At 41.7% G+C, this 25,220-nt stretch overlaps 4 protein-coding genes across 12 annotated transcripts in view; 3 read left to right on the top strand and 1 right to left on the bottom strand.

Annotated features, from left to right (window-relative positions):
* AMER3 (APC membrane recruitment protein 3) overlaps nt 1–21,252 on the top strand; it is a 28,583-nt gene extending 7,331 nt beyond the window's left edge. For both annotated transcript variants that reach the window (XM_083443449.1, XM_083443448.1), the window contains one exon: nt 15,926–21,252. The gene's annotated coding sequence lies outside the window, so the exon portion shown is untranslated. The remainder of the gene's footprint in view (nt 1–15,925) is intronic.
* Nucleotides 1–25,220, bottom strand: part of GPR148 (G protein-coupled receptor 148) — a 97,534-nt gene that overhangs the window by 30,202 nt on the left and 42,112 nt on the right. Inside the window, exon 3 of one of the 8 annotated variants that reach the window (XR_014512043.1) lies at nt 7,796–8,021. The exons of 4 other annotated variants lie outside the window; for them this stretch is intronic. The gene's annotated coding sequence lies outside the window, so the exon portion shown is untranslated. Of the gene's footprint in view, nt 1–7,795; nt 8,022–12,177; nt 12,730–24,294; nt 24,428–25,220 lie in introns of those variants that run through there. 3 more of the 8 variants (XR_014512044.1, XR_014512045.1, XR_014512046.1) reach the window with 3 other exon arrangements.
* Nucleotides 1–25,220, top strand: part of KLHL6 (kelch like family member 6) — an 88,304-nt gene that overhangs the window by 36,942 nt on the left and 26,142 nt on the right. The gene's annotated exons all lie outside the window — the stretch shown is intronic.
* Nucleotides 24,035–25,220, top strand: part of ARHGEF4 (Rho guanine nucleotide exchange factor 4) — a 155,228-nt gene continuing 154,042 nt past the window's right edge. The window contains exon 1 of the mRNA XM_083443440.1: nt 24,035–24,501. Coding sequence (XP_083299566.1) covers nt 24,289–24,501 — 213 coding nt within the window. The 5' untranslated portion in view covers nt 24,035–24,288. The remainder of the gene's footprint in view (nt 24,502–25,220) is intronic.

Genomic DNA, 25,220 nt, shown 5'->3' with positions numbered 1-25,220 from the left:
AGGATTAGATTAATTTACCTCTGATTACTGAGAGATATGGAAATATAGTTTGTGAAGTAAACCCAGAAAAACTGGTATCCTACAAACATTTTTGCTAGTCCCCATGGTGAGACATAAGGTATTTGTTGGCTGCCACTCTTTTGTAACCCTTTCTTACTTAGACACCTGGTTGGGAGAGACTTGTGTTTGCTGCAGACAACCAGCGGGTGGGACTGGCCCCCCAGGTGACTTTGAGAAAACCACACCCACCTTTCCCACACCTGTTGTCATATATGATATCAGGTTCAAGAAACCTCATGGCATAAATAAATTGTTCATTTTTTATATTGCTACTTATGGAACAACATAAATTTATTTTTATTTTACACACTGACACAGTAAACAAATGGGATATTTGCATTTAAAACATGAAAACATGTGCTGGATTTGGAATAGGAGTAAAAGCAGAAAGATGTTACGGATAACTATTTAGGATGTATATAGGATGTATCCTATGCCCTTTTTAAAATGTTTTTTTCAGGGGGTTATGGGGTTATTGTTTTTATCTTGATCATATATTTTGTGACTTTCTGTTCTGGTTTTCTTCTGTGAGCCACCTTGAGACCTCCGGGTATAGAGCGGTATTATTATTATTGTTATTGTTATTAATATTAATAATAATAATATAGGTCTGCAGCTAGGATATCTGCATGCTTTGGTAGAATCCATGACTGAAAGGGCCATGGGCCCTTGTCCTCAGGAAGTCAGATACAGTGTTAAAAATGGAAGTGTACCCAACAGAGGTGAATTAGGGCTGTCCAGATATCCCTTTATTTGCATATCTATGATAATGTATGCTCATGATGCTATTGGGGCAGTCATATGTAATCCCACTTTCAATACTATTTACGCCTGCGTAAGGTGGTCACACTGCTTCATTCCCAACCAGGGCATATCCTGTAAGTTCCTCCTGAAAGCCCGTTACTCCTTATACCCTCCAGACTAAGGTTTTATTGCAGGTGCATTCTGCAACATGCCCTTGACCCAACAGTAGTGCTTTAATAGTGATCCCCTCCCCCCCTTCTGGTTTGTTCTGTGATGCTTCCCAAATGCTAGATATTGCTAGATAGCCCAATGAAAGTGGTACAAAAATAAACCAGAACATCTATGCTATATAAAATTACAGGATATCAGCAGAAGGTTACAGGAAATGCACTGAATGGAAATGAAGCAGTGTGACCACCCCAAAGGTTTTGCAGATGCAAACAGTGGGATTGTGTGTGACCGCTCCAATAGCGTAATGAGCACCAATCGTCCTGAAGATGCAATAAAAATAGTGGCTGGTGCAGGCTGTTCTCTTTTATTTTTGTCCTGGTTTTGTTGCTGTAGCCCCTCAAGACAGCAATAATGTGGTAAGCAGGTATGGTGGTGGATTAAAGGATTAGATATAAGGTTGCAGACAGCCTTCATGAGAAAACCCAGAGGGACTAAAGCTGAGGCAAACCAAGTGCTGAATTATGTGGACCTAGCAGGAAACAAATCTTTTCTAGGCATGAGTTACTTTCTGGTAGTTGCAGAAAGCAGAAGCAAAGCAGACACAGCTGTCAGAAGCGGTAATGTACCCTATACTAGTGCTTTATGAGATTGTACCGCAAACTGACTTGGGGCATTTTCAAATACGTTGTTTCACTAGCAGCTGTAGCATGCCACGAGTTGTCAGCGTAGACACCTGCCAGACCAGAGACATGTCATTACAGTTGTATGCTATAGTTAACTTCCCAAGGAAGACATGACTTCTGCTCTCTGGAAAAAGAATGGACAGGTTATTCTAGATATTAATTTAATGGTGTACTGCTAAGGTTTATTTGCATAATTTTAGATATGTATCAGAATTGGAGGTCTTGGTGGGTGGGCTGGATTTTGGCATGCACCTGATTTATTGCTTGAGTACATACAAAAGTCTTGATGTGCTTATTTTATTACTTCTCTGTAAACACATCTGAGAGAGAAAATCAGAACCTGGACATACAGGCTGCTTTGCTATAACGTAACTCCACTTCCTTGGAGGTTTTTAAGCAGAGGTTGAATGGCCATCTGATATGGATACTTTAGCCGAGATTCCTGTATTGCAGGGGGTTGGACTAGATGATCCTTGGGTCCCTTCCAAATTCAGGATTCTATTATTGGCCCACCACACATAGAATCAACCCACATTTTAACATGCCTTTGGGATTGCTTCCTATGTTACATTTTTCACTATGAAGATTAAACTATAAGATTATTGTTGTTGTTGTTTTTAAATATTAATATCAGTGTATTTTTGATACTCCAAATACACAGATCAAGGAATCTGTATATGCGGTGATTCCTGTTGTTTAGTCGTTCAGTCGTGTCCGACTCTTCGTGACCCCATGGACCAGAGCACGCCAGGCACTTCTGTCTTCCACTGCCACCCGCAGTTTGGTCAGGTTCATGTTTGTAGCTTTGAGAACACTGTCTAACCATCTCATCCTCTGTCGTCCCCTTCTCCTTGTGCCCTCCATCTTTCCCAACATCAGGGTCTTTTCCAGTGAGTCTTCTCTTCTCATGAGATGGCCAAAGTATTGGAGCCTCAGCTTCACGATCTGTCTTTCCAGTGAGCACTCAGGGCTGATTTCCTTAAGAATGGATGCGTTTGATCTTCTTGCAGTCCATGGGACTCTCAAGAGTCTCCTCCAGCACCATAATTCAAAAGCGTCAATTCTTCGGCGATCAGCCTTCTTTATGGTCCAGCTCTCACTTCCATACATCACTACTGGGAAAACCATAGCTTTTACTATACGGACCTTTGTTGGCAAGGTGATGTCTCTACTTTTTAAAATGCTGTCTAGGTTTGTCATTGCTTTCCTCCCAAGAAGCAGGCGTCTCTTAATTTCGTGGCTGCTGTCACCATCTGCAGTGATCACGGAGCCCAAGAAAGTAAAATCTCTCACTGCCTCCATTTCCTCCCCTTCTATTTGCCAGGAGGTGATGGGACCAGTGGCCATGATCTTCGTTTTTTTGATGTTGAGCTTCAGACCATATTTTGCGCTCTCTTTCACCCTCAATAAAAGGTTTTTTAATTCCTCCTCACTTTCTGCCATCAAGGTTGTGTCATCTGCATATCTGAGGTTGTTGATATTTCTTCCAGCAATCTTAATTCCGACTAGGGATTCATCCAGCCCAGCCTTTCGCATGATGAATTCTGCATATAAGTTAAATAAGCAGGGAGACAAAATACAGCCTTGTCGTACTCCTTTCCCAATTTTGAACCAATCAGTTGTTCCATATCCAGTTCTAACTGTAGCTTCTTGTCCCACATAGAGATTTCTCAGGAGACAGATGAGGTGATCAGGCACTCCCATTTCCTAGTTCTGTGTAACTGCCCCAGAACCTATGTGTGATGCCATTTATATGTTAGAAAAGATAATTTTTGCTAGGGAAAAGTAGCATGTGAGATGGCTTATTTGAGTTGACTCAGCAGTTAGGAGGAGCTATTAATGTGTTTGATTGCATGGTAATTTGGCTGAAATGCATCATTTCATGAAACCTTTTGGAAACAACAGATGAGATCATTGTCCTTATGATTTCATCAGATCTACGCAATCATAAATTATTATTTATGTTTCTACCGGTGGGAGAAGAAGGTCCTATTTAGATGGTGGCAGCAGTTACCTGTGTACCACTGACTGATGGGCTGCAGCTGACAATATTTCTCAAGAGCAGATCTATAAGATCGTTGTGAGGTGTGTCTGGCATTTCTGTTCTCTTTTTAGAAAAGCCTGAGATTTCTTTCATATTGGAAGTGGGAGGAAGGTAGACCATATCTCGGAACTTACATGAGGCTGTTATTCTAGCCAACAGCACCGGAAATACCTCAAGGGAAAGATGATATCACTGATTTTTAATGAAGCTCTCTGAAAAGGCATTTACAGAATCCATAATCTAAAATCAACTTTATTCACAGCAAAAGTACTCAGGCTTCTTCGTGAGATTATATGCACAAACCTTTGTCCTAATAAGGGGTATTCATATTTGGTGACTATATAACTGGCATTAAAAAAAAAATAGCATCTCTTCACAGATCCACTTTTCTTCCCTATATGTTACTACTAAGAGAAATTATGCATATTTCAGCTTTTAAAAGCATCCCCAAATCTGAAGACTTGCAGTTAAACAGCATGTTCCGAGTAGGGTTATCAAGTAATCAGGGGGAAAACTGGCCTGTCATGCTCTTGCGATTTTAAAAGCAGCTCAGTCAGCAGAAATAAAAATAACAGAATGCTAGAATTGTAGCATTGGAAGGCGCCTAAAGGGTCATCTAGTCCAACCCCCTGCAATGCAGGAATCACAGCTGCTTTGCATTCCTGGACATCAAACTGCTGCTGAAGACACAGGAGCAGGGGTCAGTCAAAAACTGGCAACATGGCTCTGAAATGGCATCTGATGGAGACTGCATCATTGCATGGGCAAGAGTCATGATACAGTGGTACCTCGGGTTACAGACGCTTCAGGTTACAGATGCTTCATGTTACAGACTCTGCTAACTCAGAGATAGTACCTTGGGTTAAGAACTTTGGTTCAGGTTGAGAACAGAAATCGTGTTCCAGGGGCGCGGCGGCAGCAGGAGGCCCCATTAGCTAAAGTTAAGGTTAAGAACAGTTTCAGGTTAAGAATGGACCTCCAGAACAAATTAAGTTCTTAAGCTGAGGTACCACTGTACTGGATACTAATTTGCTACCAGAAAGACCAGATACTGGTTCCTAACTAGATAACCGGTATCCGATTGGTGATGCGCCCCAGACTCCGTAGGCATGCTTTGAGCGTCATCTAGCATGTGCCCAGAAAGGAAAAAATAGATGCTAAATTAAACAATTTTATACTTCATTAAGCATTGCTCCTTCCAGCTTTGGCTTTGTTTCACTGTACTGTCAGCATCTGACTTGTTCGCTGATTGTCACAGCAAATAATATTTAGCCTCAACTGGTCTTAAAGAGCAATCTCCCCTGCCCCCTGCTTTAATTAAATACATGTAGGCTTTTTGGACATGGGCTGTATAAGACATTCGGAGACATTGTTATAGTCCTTTCTCAAAATAAAACGATTGATTTGCTATCATGCCTCTTATTTCAGTAGGATGTTTCCATGGATACAGGCTTACAGGGTTGGCTTGCGATGCTCTGGCAATGCTGGAGAGCACTAAAGCATATTCCTAGCTAGCCTGCTGCAGATCAAGGGTGTGAATGATTATTGCAAATCTGAAGTCAGGATCTGCTTTATATACTCTTTTTATTTTCTTTCTTTTTATAGCTTATGAATGGATTTTTTTTTTTAAAGAAACAGTAAATTGTAAACTGTGTGCAGTTGTATTGTCCAAGCGATGAGGATGCAGAGATCACAATACTATTCTTGTTATATTAAAATAGGCGAAGTGGAGAATACCCTAAGATAAAATGTACAGGCGGTTTGCCTCTTCAAAGCCTGTCAATTAAATATTTCCCCGTGACAAATACTTCCATAACTGGGTTTACATTTAGAAACCATATCGAATAGGATGCAGTATGATTAAGAAATGAAGTGGGGACAAAAAGGAGGCAGGGAAGGAATCTGGGTAGCTGGTTTTACGTTAGTTGAATTATCTTGTGAAGACTATTAATGTAGATTCCAGAGTGCGGAAGGCAAATCAGCTGGTGTGCATTCTCTTTTTCCTTCTGAACCTTTTCAGAGTCTCGTCATACATTACATGGCAAATGTTTGATTTCTCCTCCATCTGCATGCATGGTAGGCTGCCATGACCAAACTCAGCTCCCTGGCAAAAGCACTGGTATGACATACGCATTTGCTGTCTGCAGACACTAGTTTTACAGGCACAGTGAACTATGTGTGAAGTGAGGGAGCCTAAGGAGTGTAGGGATGGCAGAGTGTGTCTGTTTCACTCCGTGTCAACATTGCATGTGTTCTGTTATCTCATTAATCTGTAATTACAAAAAAAATCTGGGCAAAAGTTAAAATTTAAATACAGATTTAAATGCTTACTTAAAAATACACAGTTGAATACAGTGGTGCCCCGCAAGACGAATGCCTCGCAAGACGGAAAACCCGCTAGACGAAAGGGTTTTCCGTTTTGGAGGTGCTTCGCAAAACGAATTTGCTATGGGCTTGCTTCGCAAGACGAAAATGTCTTGTGATTCCTGGGTTTTTTCCCCCCTCCCAGCCTTCTTCCCAAGCCCCTAAGCCGCTTAACAGCTGTTCGCTAAGCTGCTGAACAGCTGATCTAAGCCTCTTATCAGCTGATCTAAGTCGCTAATAGCCTTTTAGCAGCTAATCCGCTAATCCCTTAAGCCTTTAATAGCCGCTAATAGCCGCTAAACCGCTAATAGCGCTAATAGCGCTAATCCGCTAATGGGCTTTGCTTCGCAAGACGAAAAAAACTGCAAGACGAAGAGACTCGCGGAACGGATTCTTTTCGGCTTGCGAGGCACCACTGTATTTATTTTAACCTATATTTCTAAATGTATCCCCCCCCCAAAGGCATATTTTAAAATGTATTTACGTGCATTCCTATAATGCAAAATTCAGAGAACTGCAAAATTGAAAGGGTAATACTGTTCCAAGCTGTCTATTAGTCTTGGAGGTGAGGATGAGTCCAGTTTGTTTGCAAACGGAAATGACATTCTTCCCCCATCCCTAATCCTAGGTATGCTAATTAGGAAGTCTCATTGACCTCATAGAACTTATGATGCTGTCATCTCAGTGTTAGACCATGAGCTCAGACACTTGGCAAGCAAAGTGACTTTTTGACACTAGCCAGGTCAGCAGAGGCTCATCAGGGATCAGAGCTTGAAATGGCCATCTGAGTACTTCATACTATTTCCCCTGGGATAGCTCAGTTGGTAGAGCAGGAGACTCTTAAGCTCTGGGTTGTGGGTTTGAGCCCCACATTGGGCAAAAAGATTCCTGCATTGCAGGGGGGAGGATTAGATGACCCTCAGAGTCCCTTCTTGCTCTACAATTCTGATTATGATGGGCAAAATGTCAATAAAGATAATGACTTCCTTACATACTAGGTCAGGGTGGGGAACCTTTTTAGCCTGACAGATCAGATCTTTATCTGGCCCGATCCCCACAGGCCAACTTTGAGAGGTGGACAGAAGAACCCACCCGTGAATCATCTGATGCCATAATGACACCAGGTGATTTGCCCTGCCTACCTGTCAAAGTTGGCCCATGGGGATGGGGCCAGTGTGCAATGCTTCCCCATGACCTGGCAGCTAGCTGGTTGCTGGGCATTTGGGAACTACAGTACAAGGGCTTTGTTGCTCCAACAGCACCAGGCAGATTCCATTGAAACCTCTGTGAAAAGATAGCATTTTCAACCTATTTTACGAGAGGTTTCAGTGGAAACTGCTTGGTGCTACTAGAGCAGCCAAAGCCCTTCTGCCCATCAGCTTTTTTTGTAACTAGGTCATGTGAATCAATCCTAATGCTCTTCCAAAACTTTTAGTGGAAAAGAAGCCCACAGAACTGCAGTACTAATTGCACGGCAATTGGATTAAGCTTTCTAAAGTTGAAGAAAATCATCCCAAGTAAACAGACCACCCTGTGAATTCAGTTAGGACAAGCCTTCTCAAACAGCATGCAGATTACAGTGCTATTACTGCTTGTTTTTGTTTTGTTTTTTTGCTGTGCCCACTGCAGGCATAATAAAGAATGATTATAAGCTTGATTATAGATTATATAATGATTAATTATATAATTATATAATTGATTAATGATTATAGATTTTGGTGGGACAAGTAAGTGCACATTAAAGTCTATCCCATTGGACTATATGGGATGTAGAAGTGCATTACTTTGACTGGATCGTGCCCACTCTTTTGGGTGGATGGGGCATTCTTAATTTGAGAAGAAGGCCACCAGAGAAAAGATAGATAATATCAGAATACCTGAAGGAGCATCTCCATCCCCATCGTCCAGCCCGGACTCTGAGGTCCTCCTCTGAAGGTCTTCTGGTAGTTCCCTCACTGCGAGAAGTGAAGTTTCAGGGAACCAAGCAGAGGGCCTTCTTGGTAGTGGCTCCCTCCCTGTGGAACACCCTCCCTTCAGATGTCAAGGAGATTAAGAACTACACAACTTTTAGAAGACATCTGAAGGCAGCTCTGTATCAGGATGTTTTTAGTGTTTGATGCTTTTTTTAGACAATCCCCAAAGCTGTTGAGCTTCTTTCTTTCTTTCTTTCTTTCTTTCTTTCTTTCTTTCTTTCTTTCTTTTCCCCCCCAAAACGCCAAAAAACTTGTGATTTTTTGATTGACTTGCCTAAGATCCAGGACAAAGTGCCCCCTTTCAGAAATTCCCCCCTGGACATCAATCCAGAACTCCCAAATATTATTGCAATGTATTGCAGCAGTAAATAAATGGATGCCATTCAGAATCTTTCTCCCACGCCCAAATTTAAAAGCCCAACTAAATGCTACATTCATGATAAAATGCTAGTGGTGTTAAGGCTCAAACTGGATCTGCTACAGGCCAGGCAGGTGTTCTGTTTGGGGATCTCCCCTTTTCTCTTGGCTTCCTGTTATTTGACTTTGCTGCTTGAATTGGCTCCATTTATTTTCCCCCTTCTCTATGCCTCCTTGTCTGTTTTCTTCATTTTGCCCTCTGTGTTTTCTGAGACTCTTCCATTAATGCTCCTTTTGTGCTCCTGACACCCCTCCTTTAATTTGGGAGGGCATTTGCTTCTTTCCCCAACATTCCTTTTTGTAGTAATTTGGTACTGAATCCCCGGTCTGCTTTCCCCTTTTGTGGCTTTCTTAGCAGCTGCTCTTTGGCAAGCAAATCTACTGTACGCCGTGATCTCTCCCTTCTCTCGTAGCTGTTTATTTATTTTTGGTACTCTGTAGAACTTAGGAAGCTGCCTTATTCCGAGTCAGACCAGTAGACCATCTAAGCTCATTACAGTGGTACCTTGGGATGCGAACGGGATCTGTTCCAGAGCTCTGTTCGCATCCTGAACAGAACATAAGATGCGTCTGCGTGGGTCGCGTTTCGCCGCTTCTGTGCATGTGTGTGACATCATTTTGGCCATCTGCGCATGTGCGAGCGGCGAAACCCGAAAGCACTCAACCTGAAGCGTATTTATCCCGAGGTATGACTGTATGTATGTATGGGTGGTATTCAGTGCTAGTCCTCCTCAGAGCAGACTCCCTGAAGTTAATAAACATGACCAACACCCCATATGCACTATACAATTAAAGCAACATCATACCATTTAACAGTCATATTTTCCTCCAGAGGATTCTGGGAACTGTAGTTTGTTAAAGGTGCCGAGCGTTATTAGGAGACCCCTGTTCCCTACACAGAACTATATTGTGTAAGGTTCCCTGAGAAGAAGAAAGGATAATTAAACCACTGTCAGAATTGATATTTTTTGGCCAAAAAAAAACTTTCAAACAAAGCTGATCCCCAAGAAGCAACAATAAAACACCAACACTCAAATGCCTGGGAGTAAAGAAAAGTTTAAACCCAGCAGTGAAATGATGTCCAAGTTGCTTCCAGACAGGCCTCTTTAGGGAGAACATCCCTTAGATGGGGAGCCAGTGCGGAAAAGGCCCTTTGACTTGGCACAACCCTCTGAACTTCTACAGGAGGAGGTGCTCAGAAGAGGGCTTCTGGCTACGATTTAAAGGTCTGGCAAGGTTCCCAAGGTGGACGCTGTTCCACAATGCACTGGGTCTAGAAGTGTACTGACAGCCAAATCAGATTCAGTGTTATATCTTCTAACTATGTAATTTCAGTCAGAAATCTGTGGTGGTTAGAGTGTTGGACTGGGAATTTGGAGAGCCAGATTGAAATCCTCACTCATGAAGCTCCTTAGGTGACCTGGAGCCAGTCCGGCTAGACATAAGGCAAGGCAGGGTTCAGACTGAATGCTGGGCTGGATACAAAGCAAGGTGAGATGGGGTTTGGGGTGGGAAGGGCTGTGGGAAACACACAGACAAAAACCGGATTCTTGATCTCGGGACCCTTCATGAAAAATTTGGTTACAATATCTTAAGAGGTGTCCAAAAGTGCAGAGAACAGACAATGAGACAAACAACTTTCCAAAATATACAGGAGGTAAAGTATATGTAGAGTAATTATTTTTATTTTTTAAAGGACCATGCCCACAGTCATATAATCTAAACAACAACACCCCGGGTGGGGGGCAGAAGGAGAGCAAGAGATCAGTGGCCAAAGGATCAGAAGAGAAGGCACAGGGTTGACCAGTATTTAAATAATTGCAAAGAAGGATGAGGGAAAATGTTGGGACACGATGGGTTCCAGAACAAAAACGAGGCCGCGAGAAAGAAAGGATGGAGATGTAAAAGTTAAGAAGTAACCTGAGGCTTAGCTGAGTTGAAATAATGCCATCAGTACATTAGCAGAGCAATCCTGTATACCCCAATTGCAGCAGGGGTGGCATCACAATGCTGATGTAATAGACATCAGTACCTATTCAGGGAGGGGGGAAACACACAGTCATAAAAGACAAAATCAGTGGCAGTGACTATGCCACCAAAGTCAACCAATGAAAAACTGTGCTTGGAAGGAACAAACATAAACTAATAATGTTGGGGGCATGCCGTTAGCACACACACCTACACCAACACCCATCCACAGAAATATGCCACAGCACTGCCTGTGCCATCAGCCCCACTTGGCCCAGTCCATGACCACCCTGCTACTGTCAGTCCCAGGCATGCAGCTGTTTTGATTTCCTTATGCTGCTAGCAGCCACCAGTCTGGAGCACACTGCACAAAGGTAGGGAAGGAAAGCCCACATAACACAGCTTGTTGGGTAGGATGTCTAGAGAGAGCACAAAAGCCCCCTTGGAATGAGGGTTCAAGACCCACCTAGGAAACATTCTTGTGGCTTGCAGGGCAAGTGCATCCTAATGGCTCACATTTATTTATGACATTTATACCCCACCTTTCTTCCAAGGAGCTGAAGGCTGCATATATAGTTTTCCTCCTCCCTGTTTTATCTTCACAACATCCCTGTGGGGTAGGTGCAGCTTAGAGGCAGTGACTGGCCCCAGGTCACCTAGCATACTTGGTTGTGGCTCTGTGGGGATTTGAACCTTAGTGCTAGCCTAGCACAGTAACGACTGCAAAGCACTGCCTTTCTGATAGGCTGGTACAGCAGTTGTTGGGTCCTCATTTTATCTGTATCTTTGCTGGTGCAGCAACTCACAAGACTGAGCTGCCAATCCAACGTCTTTCTGTAGAGAAAGCTTTGGTGGTGGTTGCCCTCATTCTTTCTCACAGCATATTAGGAAAATGATCATTAGTGGCACAGAATTTAATGTATTATTCAAAAGCAAAGAGGGAAGGTTTTGTTTTTTTTAAAAAAAGGAAAAAGCAAGCAAGCCAAGCTTTCATATCAATAATTCAATCCCTCCGCAGCCATAGCACTAGTTTTGCCACTTCACTCCTGGCTATCTCCTCATACATAGTTAATGTTTAGATGCCCCGCTGCATACATCACAGCAGATGGCAAGAGGGGCCACGGTCTAACACCAAGTGAACCATTTATTTATTGTATTTATTCCAGTCATTTATATCCTGCCTTTAAGGAGGCTTATGAGTAAAGTCAAAATACAACAATAAAAATGGCTATAAGTCCATTTCAAAATCTACCCGCCAAGATCCTTCCCACAGGGCATTGGGCCTGCAATGAGAGAGCAGGTTCTGATGTCTTCTTACCCTCCTTCATTTCACATAATATGGTCCAGGAGGGAGAGAGGAAGACAGGAGATGAAGATAACACCAGACACCTGCTCTCCTCCAGTAATGTACAGTGGTGCCTCGCAAGACAAAAAGAATCCGTTCCGTGAGTCTCTTCGTCTAGCGGTTTTTTCGTCTTGCGAAGCAACCCCATTAGCGGATTAGCGCTATTAGCGGCTATTAAAGGCTTAAGGGATTAGCGGATTAGCTGCTAAAAGGCTATTAGCAGCTTAGTGCCTTAGAAAAAGGGGGTGGGGAGCGGAAAAAAATCGCAGCAACTCGCAAGACATTTTCGTCTTGCGAAGCAAGCCCATAGGAAATTTGTTTTGCGAAGCACCTCCAAAACGGAAAACCCTTTCGTCTAGCGGGTTTTCCGTCTTGCGAGGCATTCGTCTTGCGGGGCACCACTGTACTTAGTTAGTTTAGATTTCTTTTCCATCCAGTTTGTCCCCAAAGACTCAGGATAGAGATACAATGTAACTCATAGCTGAAATCAGTTATCACTAAATGTTGATAGTGCTTATTTGGACTGACCAGGACCAAATGATGTGAGAAAGCCTCTTCCGTGGTTTCATAGCATGCTCCTATGAAAGAAATATTAAAATAGAACACAACCATTATTAGAGGTAATGTGTGCTTAGTGGCTGATGTGCATAATAGCTGGGCTTTGTGCACATTCACCGCACCTCATGGAATATGTGTTCATAATCTATCAATGAAAGAGGGAATTGTGCACTATTCCCAGTCAATATACATATTCTTCGGCAGGCCTTGGGAAATGTGCATACCTCAAGAACGTTTTGTACATTCTCCAGTCAATATGCATAATCTCCAATAGGCCCTGGGGTCTTTGTATATCTTAACTGCATCTTGCACATTCTTTAGATAATATGCATAATCTCTAAGAGGCCTTTTTGATAGATATTTGTAAATTCTCCAGGCTATATGTCCTCCACTGCAGAGCACCTATAAACCACAAAGTGAGTAACAGGATAAGCAAAACCTTGATGAAGTTGGAGTCTTATGCAATAAATAATTTGACAGATTCATTCTGTTTGGCTTCAGCTTGGCAAGGGCTCACTATGTCTCCCAAGATATAATGCCACATTTTGTGGTTGTAGATTGGAGGGTAACCATGATCAGAAGCAGCAGGTGGGAGGAAAAAAACATTTCAGCCAGCAGAGGGCAGAGTGTCACTAACATTTTTATTTTTATTTTTGAACTTCAATTTCTTGTATGACTCTTGTTTTCTAACCAAAACAACACTGGTGTAGGAGAAAAGAGAAAGCAGCACAAATATTTGGACTGGCCTTCCAAGATCAAGTCAGGCTGAGGAGGTGAATAGCTTATGATCCCATGAAGACAGAAATGGCCCAAAACTGTGTAGAAAGGTGTTTCTCCATGATAAGCAACCCTCATGAGTTCACAAATGGTAATGCAGAAAGGAAACCCAGTTAAATACACACACACACACACACACACACACACACACACACAAACTACGCAAAAATGTAGTGTTAATGAAGGGATAAAATAGACTCAAATGATTGCTCCCTTAACTAAGAAAGTCTGGAAACAATTACAAACAAGATTAATTGCAATGATGCACCCTCATAAAATTACTAGAGAAGAAATAGCTAAGTGGGTTCCAATAGTAATCTATATTAAAAGAGAACTAGGTAGAACAGATGTAAGGATAAACAGTATTCCACCATAAATTACGTATGCTGTACAGAAGGAGAATAATTTAAATTTAATTTTATATTAAATTAAATTTAATATAAATCCATAATCATGAATCCATATTCATGGATTTTATACACCTGTATGTATGTATGTATGTATGGTAAAGGTAAAGGACCCCTGGATGGTTAAGTCCAGTTAAAGGTGACTATGAGGTGTAGCTCTCATTTTGCTTTTCAGGCCGAGGGAGCCAGTGTTTGTCCACAGCTAGCTTTCCGGGTCATGTGGCCAGCATGATTAAACCGTTTCTGGCACAATGGAACACCATGATGGAAGCCAGAGCGCATGGAAACGTCGTTTAACTTCCCACTGCAGTGGTACCTATTTATCTACTTGCACTGGTGTGCTTTCGAACTGCTAGGTTGGCAGAAGCTGGAACACAGCAATGGGAGCTCACCCCATTGCATGGATTCGAACTGCCAACCTTCCGATCCGCAAGCCCAAGAGGCTCAGTGCTTTAGACCACAGCGCCACCTGCACTTGCCCCATGTCTGTATGCATGTATGCATGCATATGTGGGTGTGAGTGACTGTAATATAGATTGTGTGGATGAACACTATATTATTATTGTTACATTATTATTATTATTTTTAATGAACATTAAGTGCAAAGTACTGTTAAATAAAATAGGAATGTATTTATTAAATCACTGCTTATTTATTAAAATCTAAATTTTCAAAAGTGTTCACAATAGGTATTGTAAAAGGCAAATAAAATAATAAAGTATTCACATGGGTGAATAAAGGATAAGGGTGTTTAGGACTGCTGGTGATCCCTAAATTAAATAAATTATAGCAAAAAAGGACACAAAAATAATTTATATATATATATATATATATCACAAAGGAGGCACAATAAGTTATCTTGCGATGCAAATAAGGGGAAGTTGTTCAGAAATAAACTTTACTGCATAAGCAGCTTTTCTTTAAATGTGAAAGGGAAAAAATGCATGAATGAGGAAGCCTAAGGAATAAATTAGTCTAAGGAGTAGACAAAAGTCACAACAAGATTGCAAAGTCACAGAATGATTTATGAGGAGCAAGGAATTTCAGCCACAATAAAGGCCCCATTCACACAATCCTTTGGGTTGCCAGGCACAGCACATACCTTTGGTAAAGTATTGTGAGAACCAGCAATATACCTACATTTTGCAGCAATTTATATGATAGCTGCAGGAGTTAGTTTTCTGGCAGTGCTATGATAAAATATACATCTGCAACAAAGTATTTAATAATGTACATTTTGTTAATATAACACTTTCTCTGTTTATACAAAGCTGGCATACATAGATTTTTTTGTGGGGGGGGGGTGACAATGTCACTCTGCTATAAGAAATAGTGTTACCAATTTATGAGAGGTTAGTAGGAATATGAAAGGCCCAATCCCTCAATGAAATGAACTGAGTATGCACACAGTATTCACACAAAGTTTGGCAGGTTATGGGCAGCTTCACACAAGACAAAATGTGCTGCAAAGGAATGTGTAGAAAATGTGTCTTAGATCATGTAATTGCTTCAGACCACTTTAGATTACTGCCCTTTTATAATTATGCCACAATTCAAACCACTGCTTGGTGGTTGCTGAATTTCAAGTTGGGTGCATTGCTGAAGTCGTCTCATGGCTTCACATGTGAAAATCTGAAGATATGCTTTCAACCCATGTAATGCATTTTAATTGTTTTTAATTCTGAATTTTTAAATTGTTGTGACCTGGTGGTGAAGGCTGGTTAATAAATATAGTAATAATAATTTTAAAAATCAGTTTGGAGGCCTTGTCATCAGAATCATCTCTTTCCTTTGATTTTGATGAAAGAGAAGAAATGTCCTGGCAAGAGTTCTGGAGATATACTGCATTACTTGGTGTCCAGTTCTTGCTCCATTTTCCAAATCTACAAAGGAAGCAGGGATTGTAGAGTGGAGGATATAGAGTGTTGCAGCTCCATGTTAAAACAGCCCATATGGTGAGAGTAGCAGAAAGTTATCCCCCCCCCCCAATTTACATTACATAGTGGGTTTCAGGTAGCTGAGGCTGTATGTTCCATAGGAAACCAGAGCAGCGTATGGAAATGCTGTTTACCTTCCTGCCAGAGTGGTACCTATTTATCTATTTGCACTGTGTGCTTTCTAACTGGGACCAAGCAATGGGAACTCACCCCGCCATGGGGATTTGAACCGCCGCCCTTCTGATCGGCAAGCCCAAGGCTCAGGTTTACACCACAGCACCACCTGCGTCCCTATGATGGGGATGGATTACCCCCCCCCCCAAAAAAAGAGGATAACATCAAAATAACATAGTTTTTTGTTAAGTTTGGGATTCTGCACTGGAACAATCCAATTTACTCTTCATATTGTAGAGCAGTTTGGCAAAGGATTGTTATAGAATTACTGTGACATGGTGCCACGTGTTTCTTATGTTTCAGGAGTGATGCTAAAGATCCACGCTCTGCAAATGCCAATTTCTCACATGTATCAGAATGAGGTAAGAGACTGGTGTCATCGGAGACAGAAACCCCATGAAGACACTGCTGCGGATGCACCTCCTAATCTCTTACCAGAAGAATGTGGATTTTAATGAACGTAATATTATAAGCTCTTGACACCTTGCCACTTGGTCCCTTGAATGGATGTGTGCAATGTATAACGACATGCTTGCCCACAGATTCAGTCTTTTTGAGTTGGATGAAAATACTTGTTTTATTTTAGACTATAGATATAAGCTAAAAGAAAGATTCTCCTGGTTTGGGTAATGTTGAAAGGCAGTGCCCCAGTCCAGCTAAGACTGTGCACATTTTCTTCTGTGCTTACAGTGGATTTCTCTGCATGCAGATGAGTGCTGCACACTTGTTTCCTGGACTGGAAATCCCACTGAGGAGCAAGCCTCAGTAATGTGATCATCAGCTTTTGAGCTTTCTGCTTCCCTATCCATTTCCCTGCATAAATGACTGATGCTTTTAATGATGACCTTGCTTCAGTCCTGGATGAGGCATTTCCCTCTAACATCACTAGGTGAATCAAATGCAAAACAACAGCAACAAAAAAAGTTGCTCATGATCTATCTCAAGACAGAATGTGACCCAAATGCTGCTTTTGAAGCAATGGTTTAGTATGATGACCCTGTTGGAGTATATGTGCCAAAATTTCTCTAGATAGAAAAGAAAGTACACAATGACCTTACAAATCTGAATGTTCATTTAATGTTGCAACATGTTTTGCATTAGCAGAAATGAGTTCGCATGGTGCTGGCCCTTTGCTACCATGCTGAAATAGTCAGTCATTATGCACTCAAACCGAAGTCAACCAAAATAAGTTTAACAAGATGTAACCCAGGCAAATATTCCCTCTATGGCTCAAATCCTTTCTCTCCATTGTATATAAAGAAGGTCCCATTTAGCTGGGACCATCTTCTTTTATTTTCTTTTGTTGTTTCTTGCAAGACAGGAGCATCTTTCCCAGACTGGTCATATCTTCAGTGGAAATGTTTGCAGTAAAATACCTCAGCAAAGGGGCTGTTTTGATTCTGATACTCCAGTATTCAGAAGAGAATGATAGCACTTACTTTAGATGCTCTGTTAATAATAAAAAAAATAATATTCTTGCATCTAAGATATATTCAGATAATAGACCCACTGAAATCAATGTTCTTGATTAACTTCAGTGCATTTATTCCAATGGGTCTACTCTGAGTATGACTTAGTTGAATACAACACACAATTCCCCAGTCTCATATCCATATGACATATCTCTTCTTGTATCATAGCTGATATCATAGCTGTGCCTTCTATATCATAATTTATTTTTGTTGCTTGCATTGCATATTAAAATTACTTGAATTCTATGTTGAGATTTCTTCTCTCCTGCTTCTTATTTTGTTGCTTTATTTTGGATATCATTCATGATACATCTTTTTCTAGAGCTGACAGCTCATTCTCAAATAACTGCCAATGGTGTTGCTGCTTATTATTTCATCCCATCGTCTTGTGTAAAATTACATACCAGGACACTTATTTACCTTTTCTGTGACAATATGCTACTGAGGATACAAAGTACAAATGAATGAAGTGACCTGAGTTAAAGGAAGGAATGTGGTGACTCTGCATGTTCATATGACAACATGAAGGATGTGCACAAAATGGGGAAAAACAAACTAGGGATTTTGCACATTGCCTAGTCAACATACATAGTCTCTAGGGACAGTAGCTGGGGAATGTGCACAAGAGGACAATATTATTGTACATATTATCATTGTACATATTATCATCTTGGTGATTATGCACCGAGGAGAAAATGTTACCGTATAAAATGTGTATGGCAACAAATGAAACAGCTGTGATGAATTCACATTCCTCAACATCAGTTAGTGATTATCCATATTTTGATTGGGCAGTGTGCAAACCCCCCTGTTGACCATGCCAATTTGTGCATATTCTTCATGCCTTCATAAGAATATGCACAATTGCTGGTATGCATTTTTCCAGTCAACTCACATTGGTTCCAACATCTGTACACCTGACCTGATGCCACAGAGGAGAAGGGCAGACAGAAGGCTGTGGGAAGCAGGAGTCTGAGGAGCAACAAGAGAAGGGAAGAAGGGATCAAATAAAGAAGGAATGGAGGAGGTAGAGGGACAGATGTGGTAAAGTGAAGGATATAGGCAGGGGGAAGTTGCAAAGAAGGAATGGTCCACAGCAGCCTTCCCCAATCTAGTTTAGGACAACTCCCATCAGCCCCAGTTAGCACATGCAAAAGAGAGTGTAGTGGTTAGAGTGCTGGGAGACCAGGATTCAAATCCTGACTCAGCCAGGAAGCTCACTGGGCAACCCTGAGCCAGCCACCATTTATCAACCTAACCTACCTCACAGGGTTGTTGTGAGGATAAAATGGGGAAAGGGAGAACCTTGGGCTCCTTGGATAGAAAAGTAGGGTATAAATGTAATAAATAAATATGTATTTGGGTACCAGACTGGAAAAGTCTGCTCTGGACAATGTCTTCTTCCCAGCTTCCCCCTTGCCCTCAAACATTTTACCCATATGCTGGGGAAGGCTAGGAACCATATGAATTTCAAGGAAGGTTGAAAATGAAGATCGGAAATGGGGAAATGGTAATGCAATGAAAGGCCTCCATCACACACACGCACGCACACTTGTAGCATTGGGCTTCAAGTTTAGATAATTATTTTCTTTCCAGAATCTGGAACATTGTTAATGATCAGATGAGAGCGGAAGAGAAAGAGAAAACAAGAGAAACGGAAGTAGAAAATGGTATAGAAGTTTGAGATGGGCGGGAGTCAAGAAACAGTATCCACGGGGTGTGAAATCTAAGCAGCCAAAGTCTGACTTCTGATATCTCAGCAGGTATCTCTCATGTATTTTAAAGCTTTTCTTCACAAACACAAGGACTAGGATCTTGGGGGTGGGGTGGGGGGCCAAAGTAGGCATTTCCAGGTTGTTGGATTCTGTGATATATGCTACATTGCACATTTCTGCCTGTCTGTAGACAAATGGAAAAAACCCACAATAGAATGAAATCATATACACTCCAAGCTTCAAATGGTTTAGGGATCAAAGCCATTGTGAAGCCATACAAAAATCATAATTACTGAGATGTCCCCCTCAAATTCTAGTGAGTATCTGATAGCACAGGTGTTCTTTTTGTGAAGTGCATAGTCGTTTGTCCCCCCAAATTCCATTGAGGCCATGGGAACTAGGAAGGATTAATAACTCTCAGGTCTGCACTCTGTAGAGTAATCATGTTAAGTGTATTTAAATGGCTAAAATAGCAAGCACTCCCCTCATCCATTTATGGGGGATTTAATATAAACAACATGTTGCGGAGCTAATATTAGCTTGTACTTCTACCTTGGTGATAAGAAGATGTAGATGTAAATCTCATAACACTTGGGCAGAAGACAGATTCCTCCACATGAAATCATTCAAAGCAGGGCACACCGTCACATATATACAGATATAGATGAGTGGATATATTGCTGGCAGAGCTGATATAGATATATATAGCACACCAACAAATCCAATCCAATAAAGGCCAATTGTCAACCCACTGCATTGGGATATTTTGGGTAGCAGTGGGCTCAGTACTTTGCTAAAGTCAATAGCGATAGCAGATGTCTGAAAGAACAGTAGATAGTGCACAGTCCTAGGTGGGATGGAAGTATAAAGCCTTGTCCCTTCTATATGAGGGATAAGAATACATAATACTGCATGTACATAAGGGGAAGGAATATGGATGTATAGTCTTTATGGTGCATTGGAAGGTGTGGCTTGTATACTATGATTCCGTGCTCCTATTTTCTGCATGAATACAAACCTGTCAAAAATAAAATGCTTAAATTATCTTCCCCAGATTCTGAAGTCACAACCCCCTGGCCCCGCTCTTCCCCATGATAAAGCCACAAAAAGCAAGGAATGTGTATTATAACTTTCATTCACCAAATTATATTCTTAAATGTATCTCAAAGGTAAAAACATCAATATGTATCTTGCTTTCATGTTTAAAGGCTAAACAGTAGATTTAAGCGTTATTCTGCTGTATATATTTTGATCTAGCAATCTCCAGCAAGGAGCCAAGTAAGATGCTAAATGAAGAAACTTTGATATATCAAACCAATAGATAGTTCATATCAAAGATCTTGCAAGTTTTGTTTGCAAGACCTTAGATCAGCCTTCCTAAGACTGGTGACCTCCAGGTATTTTATTTTGGACCACAACTCCACGCTGGCTGGGGCTGAAGCGGGTTGTAGTCCAAACATCTAGAGGGCAAGAGGTTGATGAAGGCTGCCTTAGATTCTAGTATCCTCCCTAGTAGCTCAGATTAACTGAACTGCAGCACAATCCTATACACATCTGCTCAGATTCAGTCCCCTTAAGTTCATTGGGAGGTTTATTCCCAGGTAAGTGGGCAATGGAGCCTACATCTACTCATAAATGGGTTGACGACTTTCAAAGTTCAAAGAGGAGATGGACAGTTTTGCACTCAGCTCTCGGGAAAGCCTACTTCAAATTCCACTTCCTTGCTTTACAAAACTGCAAGAGAGGTGAAACTGACTGCAGCAAAGAAACCTTAATGGGGGAGACTCCAAAGCTAGAGGAACCTTAAAATCAGTTTTGCTTAAAATGGGAGAATTGGCAGGAAAGGTGAACATTTTGCTTTTTTAAAGTCTAGGCCAACAATGGGAGAACCATTAGGGACAGCAGTGTAATATATGAAGTTGGATGCAGAGGGATTGAATGGCATTGTGGTGTTATTTCCCTCTCTCTTGCTTTTCTGCATGTGCCAGCACGTTTTTATATGCATGATATACATTATTGCATATTATCTCCTTTATCTTCTTCCAATGTAAACAAGACTTTTCAGTCCCATAACTTTTTATGACTGCTTTGAACTATAATATCACTAATTGCTATTATTTTTAAAAAAGCTTGCCATAAGTGCTGTCCAGTTTACTTGCAATCTTACTTTACTTGCCTTGCATTTAGGTAACTCAAATATAGGTAGACCCATGTAGCTCTCAAGAAATATTCTGGAGGCTCCAAACTGGCTGCGAACCTCTCCGTATACATTTCTTAGTGTATATAGGTATAAAGGGAGATATAAAATAAATTAAATGGCTTGCTTGTAGCAATGATCTGAGGCCCTCCATGGACAAATGGATGTTTTAAAGTTTTGAACTATGTTCTGAATGTGGTTTTCTATCATGCTGTTTCTTAAGAAGTAAATGAATGTTTTATTTGCTTGGCGTGTCTGTGATCATTTTCTCTGATTCTCATAAGACTGCTTCCCCAGAAATGGAATACGACGCTACACATCTCTCTCGTTTCCACCAAGGTCTCTAAGACAGCTTTGCCAAGTCCAGAGGAGGTGCTGAGAGGCTTCCTGTACCCTTAAGAATGCCACAAAAGGGATTTAAACAACACACACATGCTGACCTTTAAAGCTCTAAAGGTTCCCTCTTTCTTTCCATTCAGGACGGTCCTGCGCTTTGCCTGCCCCATGTCACATGGGGCTGGACCTCATCAGTGGCAGCCTCTCCTCCTCCTCACCCGCCCTCCAGCAGCTGCTACGAGCTGCCCAAGGGAGGAGGCCAGTAGCAGTGGCCATGGAGAGGCTGCTGTCACCACGGCCATCACCATCGCTTGGGACTATCACTGGTTCCTCCTCCTCCTCCTCCTCGAGCTTGTCAATGGTGGGGGAAATAGGGACATTCTGGGATCAAATCAGAAGTCAGGATGGCTTTTGCAATTCCAGGACTATCCCTGCAAAATCGGGACACTTGGAAGGCATGCAACAACCTGTTGATGGTCAGGCTGAGAGTTGTGTGACCCATGGTCATCCAGCAAGCTTCATGCTAAACAGGCACGTGAACTCTCAAGTGATGTCAGCCCCTACACCACACTGTCTCATTCCCCCAAGTCATCCTGACAAGCCCCACTGTGTACCTTCAGGCCAGGGGGAGGACTAAGCCACACGGAGTTGGTTGGGAAGCCCCAAGAAAGAGTAAGAAGCAACACTCCAATGGGAATTAAAATATCAAAGATTTGCTGGCACCTGTAATTGGATCTCCTCCTTTGTATTCTATATATATCACTGAGGAGCTCTGACATTAATGGCTGCTGTACAGCTTTGTCCCAGAGTTCCATGCAGGTTCTCAAGCTGATATTTATTAGCATGGAGGTCATATCCAATCAGTCTATTGGCACGAACTGCCTAGAGTGTGTGTCTTAACAACGAGGGGAGAATTAAATCTACTGCTTTGCATCATGGTGTTGGAATAAGATGCTAACTGCCCAGGAGACTTAGTTGAATGGGTAATATATAAATGTCATAAATAAACAAGTCAGCAATTCAGCCCTGGAGTCATTGTATTTCCCGCAGCTGTGCAGAAGACGGGGATTTGGAAGAGTCAGACTGTTGGTCCACCCAGCCCAGCACTGTCTGCTCTGACTAACAGCAGCTCTCCAATGCTTCAGTCAGGAGCCTTTTCCAGCCTCACAAGGTTATTGCTGGGATTGAACCTGGGACCTTCTGTATCCAAAATATGTGTTCTCCCCCTAAGCCACATACCTTATTACCTGTGCCACTCTGAAGATCCCACAGCTGTTCTGTATTGGGATCCTTGCTTTCCATTCGGACATACAGGAGAGTGGAATGGTAAGAAGCTGCATTATAACAAGTGAGACATTTTGCACACCTAGCCCTGTGTTGTCTATAATGACAGATAGCAGCAATCCAGGATGAAGTACAGCAGTCCTTCCCAGCCTCACCTGGAGATGCCAGAGGTTGAACCTGATACTTTCACATGCAAATGATGCGCTCTAATGCTGGGCTTTAGTCCTTTTAGCTTTCACAAAAAAACTTTTATGGAAAATGGACTATTTGTCTTGCCCATTGCTATGACAATGTCCACATAGGAGCTTTGCAAAAGTAATGCTTTAGCACTAACCAGAAATTTCAGACAGCTGGATCCTGTTGATTGAGATGATGCTGATGATCCACATGGAGACTATTCTGCCACAGTTGCCCATGACTGTCTTGTGGAATAGTGGGGATCATAGTACTGTGTGATTTGTGGGGATGGTTCTGAATCAACACACCTGCCCCATGCATGGACATGCTTAATGTAAACTCTGTTGCTATTTCTTGGTGCATCAGCAGCGCTCCAGTGAAGACAATGGACACTAAGCACATTTTCTGCCGGTAAAATAAGGCTTTTACTCTTCGAATGCATCACTTGTGAATGTTGTTCATGTGGGAGCCAACTTGAAACAGATTCAGTTCTGGGTGTGAGTTTTACATCTGAATTTTAGATGCAGGAAATGAAATGCACAAATATGATTTAAGCAAGATGATGCATTGACAATGCAAAGTCTGTGAAATTGAAGTTGATCTTAAAGATGTGTATGAAACTGTACATTTCTGATTCCAGTGGACACAATTAGGGATTGGTATAATAAAGGACCCAACCGTGTGAAACTCATGTATAACTTATACAAACAATCGAGTATAAATATGTATGCCTTGAACAGACAAATGCATGCTGTCTGGATATGTCATGAACCACTTTAAACAATTGAGCAAAAAAGCAAAAAACAAAACTCTGATGGAGACAGCAGAGTTAGCAAAGCAGCAGAGCCATTCATTAATCCAAAATAGTTTGGCTTTACTCCACAGAGGACACTTCATTTATTCTTTTGAAATCTGTAGTGTTCACAAGTTTGGCATATGAAATAATCACAAACAATGAATTATTGTGTTTGGAAGGGGGGGGGGAACCCCCAACACGGCATCTCTCCTCCACAAGAACTTTGTTTCTATCTACAACTGGAACTTCGTCTGAGGAAGCAAAACTGGCCAAAAAAAGTTTTCATAGATTATAGCTTTTCCTTTTACTCACTCCCCCCTTTTCCTAACATGAACAAGAGAGCTCTGATTCGGGGGGGGGGGGGGGCTTGCACTTTGGCTAAATGGAATCTTTCTCCTCACTCTTGGCAACCATGGGAGTATTCTTGTGCAGTATGACAAGGCTCTCTCTAGTCAGTGCTATATTTATCTTGTAGCTGAACACACATTTGCAAGAGCTTGTTCAATAACAGAAAGGCAACAAGCCAAGGCAGTTCGGTCCTAGGAAGTTCTTTCCAGCATCCTCCCAACTCCGGGCTGACTGCAGCGGCTGAGTTTCCTGGCGGCCGGGAAGAGTTAACTGCCGACTTGCAACAAAGGATGATCTGACTTGCCTGTGGCTTTGTCCAAGGCGAAGAAATATTTGATAAGATGGAGTTCAACAAGCTTCTGAGTGCATCAGGAGGACCGAATCAGAGACGAGAAGAGGAGGCTCATGCCAGTGCTGGCGGCACGGATACTGGTGTTGGTGATGACCTGGATTTTGTACAAATGTATCTTACCTGTTTACCTGAGAGATACATGGAGGCAAAGTTTACGCTGACAGCATATCTGGCATGCTGGCTAATCTTGAAACTCTGTAAGGTAAGAGGCTGATTGCAGAAGGCTGGAGGAGCATTACTAGTTTAACTTTAGAAACGCAGGTCATTCCTGCTCCCTCTCTGCTGAGTGGTTGTTTTTAAAGGCATTTTTAAAAAGAAGGGAGGGTGCTGCTATGCTTAAAAGGCCTTTAAACGGTTGCCTTTAAATGTGGCATGCTAAACAACTGAAAAACATCCAAGGAACACTGTCTTTTATCTCCCTCTTACAGTGCTAAATAATAGCCCCTATGCAAACTTCTAACATCTTTCCACAATAGTTGATTTCCTATTGTAACTTTTTAATATGGTTTTTGCTGCATAGATTGTTGTATTATTGTAAAATGTTGTGGTTCCCCCCCCCCCTATAAACGGGGTATATAAATACTTTATAAACAGACAAACAAACATGTCATTCTCTACCAAACAGATGAATGAATTTAGGGATATGAGAGAACAAGTGAAAAAAATAGCTATTCCTTACCTTTTTCAACTTTATCCTTGTACTTATCTGGGGAGTCCTATATATGTCTACTCAGATGTAAGTCCCATTGAGTTCAAAGGGGCTTACTCCCAGATAAGCAGTTATAAGGACTGTTCCCTAAACTGCTGACGGGCTTACAGAACACATGAATATTGAATACTGCAGAGATTTCTGTTGACCTGGAATGTGACAATATCAGGCCTGACTTTTAAAACCAGCTTGTATATAGTTTAGACAATGTG

The sequence above is a fragment of the Podarcis tiliguerta genome, assembly GCF_965153285.1.
Source record: "Podarcis tiliguerta genome assembly, chromosome: 5".
NCBI classification, from domain to species: domain Eukaryota; kingdom Metazoa; phylum Chordata; class Lepidosauria; order Squamata; family Lacertidae; genus Podarcis; species Podarcis tiliguerta.
Note: the sequence above shows the minus strand (reverse complement) of the source record. Positions and strands in the feature narration are given on the sequence as shown.